Raw genomic sequence first — 5,632 nt, 5'->3', positions numbered from 1 at the left:
CTGAGCATTTTAGCAAACTAGTTAGCTTAGCACCGAGGCTAAAAGACTGGTTCTGGAGAATCTTGGTGGAACAAAAGCAGTAACATTTCGTGTGCGTAACAAAAAAAAAAAAGTTAGTTCTTTTCTCAAACAAAAATGTACATTTGTTTTATTTCTTAAAATCAATGAAATGCTTGTTGCACTTTGCTTCATCGTAGCTTATTTGATATTTACTATAGTTAGAATTAAATTAGTATTTTGGCAGTTTTACTCATAACTGACATTTTGGTTGGTTATAAATTATTTAGCTGCCCTAAAAATACAAATCACAAAACAGGAGAGGAATTCTCACTTTTAAGATGAAGAAATTGGAAACTTAACAAAAAAAAAATATATATATATAATATTTATATTTTTTGTAGAGCTACATCAATCTCTAGAAAAGATCTTCAGATGTTCAATCAATAATCCTTTGATCATCTTCTGATAGGGATTAGGGCCACCGAGTACCCAAAGACACTTCAATGGGCTGAACCAACTAATCTTTAAATTTAGAAATTAAGGTCACAACTCTAAGATCATAGAAGTCTGAGCTGAAAGTCAAACCTGAGATTAAAACCAGAATTTCAAGAGTAGAGATGGACTTCAGATTAAACTCAGACTTCTGCAATCATAATCAGAAATCTAAAATCAAAGCAGAAATCTAAGATTAAACACAAAATAAAAAAAAAAATAAAGTAAAAATTCTTCTCTATTTAAAATTTAATTCAAAAATAAAAAAGTCAGAATTAAAAAAATAACTGAGAATAAAGTAAGCATTCTAAGATCAGAGAAATTCTAAGATTACACTCTAATTGAAGGGGGAAAAATTCTGAATCAAAGAAAGATTTTTGAAAATCAAAGTTAGAATTCTGAGATTTTTTAATTTTTATTTATTATTCAATAGCCTCTTCAGATGAAAATCTAACTTTTAGGGGACTCAAAGATTAAAATTAGAATTCTTAGGGAAAAAAATAAAATATGCTTTCTAAATGAAATGAGAGTGAACTCAATACTATGAGATGAATCAGATTTTGGACACCCCTACTACACACACACTGTTGTTTTATACCAGTCTGTTTTTGCCTCCTGTTTATGAAACATGCAGACATTTTGGATTCTTAAAAATAGCGTAGAACCGTTTTTATCTCTCATAGTTCTTAGCAGAAAAACGCAGGTGTCATTTTCACCTGCTGCTTTATTCACAGATCGCCTCAGCATTTTAATCGGTCAGTGTTGACAACATCAGCTCAGACCTTATAGAGAACAGGAATCCCTGCTGTCTGGGAAAAGCCTCATCATTGCATTTGTTCTTAAAAGAAATACATTTAATGTGAAACAGACTTTGCATTGGTTTTATGGCAGTAGTTCACTGCAAGTTGCAGATGACCAAAAAAAAAAATCTGTGTTTGCTTATAAAATTAGTTTTGATGCTCCACTAGTCATTAATGGGCAAAAAATTCTAGAGTATAACAGATTGTTGCCTGATGTGTAGAGGAGAGCATGAGGAAGCCAATAAATTGTCCAACTTTAAGCAGGGAAGTTACTGGAAAATCTATAAATTTCTTCCCAATTTTTAAAAGCATCAAAATGAAAGACTTTTGGTTATGAAATGCATCAACCAACAGGATGTGCTTTAATGCATTTTTGGAGATGAGTGAAAATCCTCTTAAAATTAATATTATTTTCTGATGAATTAAAAATTTCTACGCAAAAAAAATAAAAAAAAATTGGATTCTGATCGCCTCAAAAATCAAATCAGAACCGGTGAAGACGAATTCACATTCTGGCACTGGGATGCCATCTTTAATTTATCATTAACTGAAAATTTTGTTAGCACACAAACGTTTACAAAATGTACAAACAACAACAAAAAAAAATGAACCAACCAAAGGAAAAAAAAAGACAACACATTCAAATGTCTGGATAAACTAGTCGCTTTGACCCTAAAAACCTGCAGAGGAGACAAAAAAACAACAACAAAACATTAAAAAGTGGAAGTCCAGAATAAAATGTTTAGCTGCACAACTTTGCAAACCCATTTCAGACTCTTTGGCAAGAACCGTCAGCAAAATATACACTTATGTTTTTTATTCATCTTTTCATCAATATAAAAATTCAAATAGAAAAACAACACAATAAGTATCAAATTTCATGTCTCCTAGAGTTTTTTTTACCTCACAATAAAATGTCAACATCAAAGGAATTATGCCAAAAATGGCTATTTATATATCTCTATATATATCAATACTACAAAAGTCCAATTTTTGATTTATGCAGAAAGGTGCTGGTTCTGTACAGGACATTCAGGTTTTAATACCACATATTTCATCGCGCTCACATCTCAACCACACCAACACAAAGAAAAGTCAGAGTACCACATGTGACGTAGGCCATGGGTCGGCTTTAATGTTCATCAATCTGCCATTTCCTTGTCACATGAAATCGTTTAGCTCCGCCTCCAAGGCGGCGGCCATCTCGTCTGCTTCCGAGCTGCTGCCTTCCTCTTCCTCGTTGGAGTCTTTAGAGGACTCGTCAGCAGAGTCCTGCTTGTTCTCCTCCTTGTCAGTGTCGTCGTCGTCCGTTCTGGCTTCTTCGTGTTTCCGTTTGTGGCCCCTGGACCCAAACAACAAATAAAACCAATGATTTAGAAACGGAACCTAAAGTACTGCTGAATCAAACGCAGGATATTTTAATAAAACAGAAGACAAAACAATAGGCACAATTCAAGTGCTACCTTTACACACTTTATAAAAAACACTTTTTTTTTCTTTTACGTCGCAGTTCTGCTCCGCTTCTGTGGTTAAACACTCCATTTATAAATATAAAGTAATTTTATTATAATAAATGTTTTGTTTTTACAATTATTCCAGAAGTAGTTATTGATTAATAACGTAAACTAAAGTTGATTGTTTTTTAAATTAAGTATTAATTGATAAGCGGCCATTAAAAAAAAACAGCTACATTTTTACTTGTAAAAATAGGATCCTTCCATTCACGAGTGGCCCTAAATATATAAATTGTAAATATGCTAAATAAGTTAAAAAGTAGTACACCATTATATTTTAACTATTTATCGTACCACCTGTAGAAAGAAGAAATAATTTATTACACACAGTTAAACTAAATATTTAAAAGATAAATCAAAACAGGAGCTTAGATTACTGAATAAAAAGACAACTAAAATACGTCAAACGTATGTTTTTCAATGTAAAAATATTATAAAAAGATGGGGAATGTCGCTCCGACGTGCTGTCAGACTATCTACAGCGTAATTTGAACTGGATGTAAAACGTGGCACAGCTCTCTGATATTAAACGTAGCTCGAGAATCGTTGCTACTAGAGACTTTCTGCTTTTAAACAGGCAGCTAACTGGGCACCATTTATTCCGATAACCTAAGGAGTTTAATTTTTATTAACAAACAGAACCATATCAATGTTATTCTGGACACTAGGTTGATAGTTTTTTTCTATTCCAGGCTTCAATCCGACCTACTTCTATTAAAAATGCTGTATAAGAATGAACAGCGGCACCCTCTAGTGGAATTCACTAACATTGCAACACCAAAAGAAAAATTATAATTTGATGTCTATGAATCAGATGGAACAGATTTGAACGTAATAAACCATTAATTCATTGATCCCAAATCAATTATTAACCAGTGATTTAATGTAATTTTGATTATTTAATGATACACTTGATTGTGAATTTTATAGTTTAAAGGAATATTTGATAATTGAATCATGTAATATATATATAGAGATGCTCCAAACCGAAATAAATATGGATCTGATATTATCCAAAAAACGAATATAATTCAGCAGACTGCATCTAAAATCAGAGATATTAGCATATATATTGGGAATCCTCAATTTCTGTTTAAAGTTGATATAGCACATTGGTTAATAATAGAGTGAGATGTCCTCCTGCCAGCTTTTGTTGACAATTATTTTCTGTTCGATATCACTTGATCAAAGCTTTTCTGATATTTTAAATAATAAAATGAGAAATAAAAATAATGATTTGTGCTGATCTCCTATCGGGTCAATATTTAGTCCATAATATTAAATCTATCCGATACTCAGAAGTCTTTTGTGTGGTAACAAAATGTGAAAAACAAAACTTCAAGGCGTATTGATGCTTTTTTTGCAGCGTAGGTAGAAAAAATATCAAACTACACAATTTGCAGTAGTTCCTGTTCAGCACAGGTCAGTCCCCTGAGATTTCAACATGAAATTAACAAGAACTTCTTCCCCAGACGGGGCCGCATGCAGCGTCCAGCCAATTACCACCTCCACCCCGAGCTGAGGCAGCTCACAGAGGACTGAGAGGAGCTGCTGCAAGCACCGACGCTCCAACCTTTCATTAAAAAGAAGTACTGTGGCAAATTTCTCTCACTCAAAGTAATTTAATGACAGACAGATTTAAAAAGAAAAAAAAGGCTGAAGAAACTTAAAATTCAGCATTTTAAGTCATTTCCCTGAAATATGACACTGAATACAATTTCTGTCATGTTATTCTAATATAAAGTAAATTTAAAATCATATAAATTAGTGGTCCTCCTAACTGTTAAACATTCTGCTGATATGTTTACATAAGGCCGTCCTACGTGCTCGTTCATATTTTCACTTACAGGTGGTGAGCCTGACATAATGGAAAAATCGCAAATTTTCTTTTGGGAAGTAAGTTTGTATGGGCGATGCAAACAGCAACAGAGCCGGCATGAGGGAATATGGGCTCTCACACACGTTTAAAGTAATAGGGAATCGGCCGTTCCAACCGTTGCATTTATGAATTCTCTCGGATGGAGTCCGACTTTACACCAGTGAATAAAATGAATGTGATTAGTCGTTTATCAAGTTTGATTGTGGCCGGTTTGTCTGAAGCATCTTGCTAACCAGTTAGCAACTTAGTGCTAGTAGGTTCCCAATGGGAAATTCCATTGGGACCAAGTAGCACTAAATTGGTGACTTAGCAACGACACTGTCAAGGAACGCTATTGTTAGGTTTATTATTTATACATCATGTGTATTGTTATTCTGTTAGCCAGATTAGACAGAGTAGAAGGCCTTCCTTCACATTGTGGATGTCACTGTGTGTAAGGAGGTCATATAATCAAGACAGCCTTCGTGTCTTTAGAAGTACACAGGATATGGGCACATCTTGGAGCCGGACCGATGGAGGAGACGCATCTGTAATCTTTTGGCATGGATGCAAGATGCTTAAAGTTCAGGGCGTTGATGGCGTGTCAGTTTCTGATACAGACAGCTAAACATCCACATGATCCAACACATGGGCTCATGAGGTATAAGAAGGAGAAGATGACCTTGTTCGGGGCTCAATCTTTGCTTAACTTTGCCGGACGCTCGCGGACGTTTTTTGAGACATAGCTGTGCAAACTCCAAGCAATTTCTCTGTCTTGTAATGACCTGATCTGGAATAAACTCTGTTACCTGTTTACTCCTGTTTTTATAGTCCTTTTTATATGGTTTTACCCAGTTTGAGTTAGGAGTAGTAAATAACTTGCTCCCAGAAAAAGAACCGGAAGGGAAGTTCTGAGGCACAGCCGCTATCAGGGGGACATACCTTCCATATTTAACGCTATGGACAGC

At 34.5% G+C, this 5,632-nt stretch overlaps 1 protein-coding gene across 1 annotated transcript in view; it reads right to left on the bottom strand.

Moving 5' to 3' along the window:
• Window positions 1–823: 823 nt before the first annotated feature.
• The window catches only part of ctdp1 (CTD phosphatase subunit 1), a 94,145-nt gene continuing 89,336 nt past the window's right edge, over window positions 824–5,632 (bottom strand). Inside the window, exon 13 of the mRNA XM_015385443.1 lies at window positions 824–2,634. Within this exon, the coding sequence (XP_015240929.1) occupies window positions 2,454–2,634 (181 nt within the window). The 3' untranslated portion in view covers window positions 824–2,453. The remainder of the gene's footprint in view (window positions 2,635–5,632) is intronic.

This window comes from Cyprinodon variegatus, unplaced genomic scaffold, assembly GCF_000732505.1.
Source record: "Cyprinodon variegatus isolate N-32 unplaced genomic scaffold, C_variegatus-1.0 Scaffold339, whole genome shotgun sequence".
NCBI lineage: Eukaryota > Metazoa > Chordata > Actinopteri > Cyprinodontiformes > Cyprinodontidae > Cyprinodon > Cyprinodon variegatus.
The sequence above is the reverse complement of the archived record's forward strand: the minus strand, read 5'-3'. Positions and strand labels throughout refer to the sequence as shown.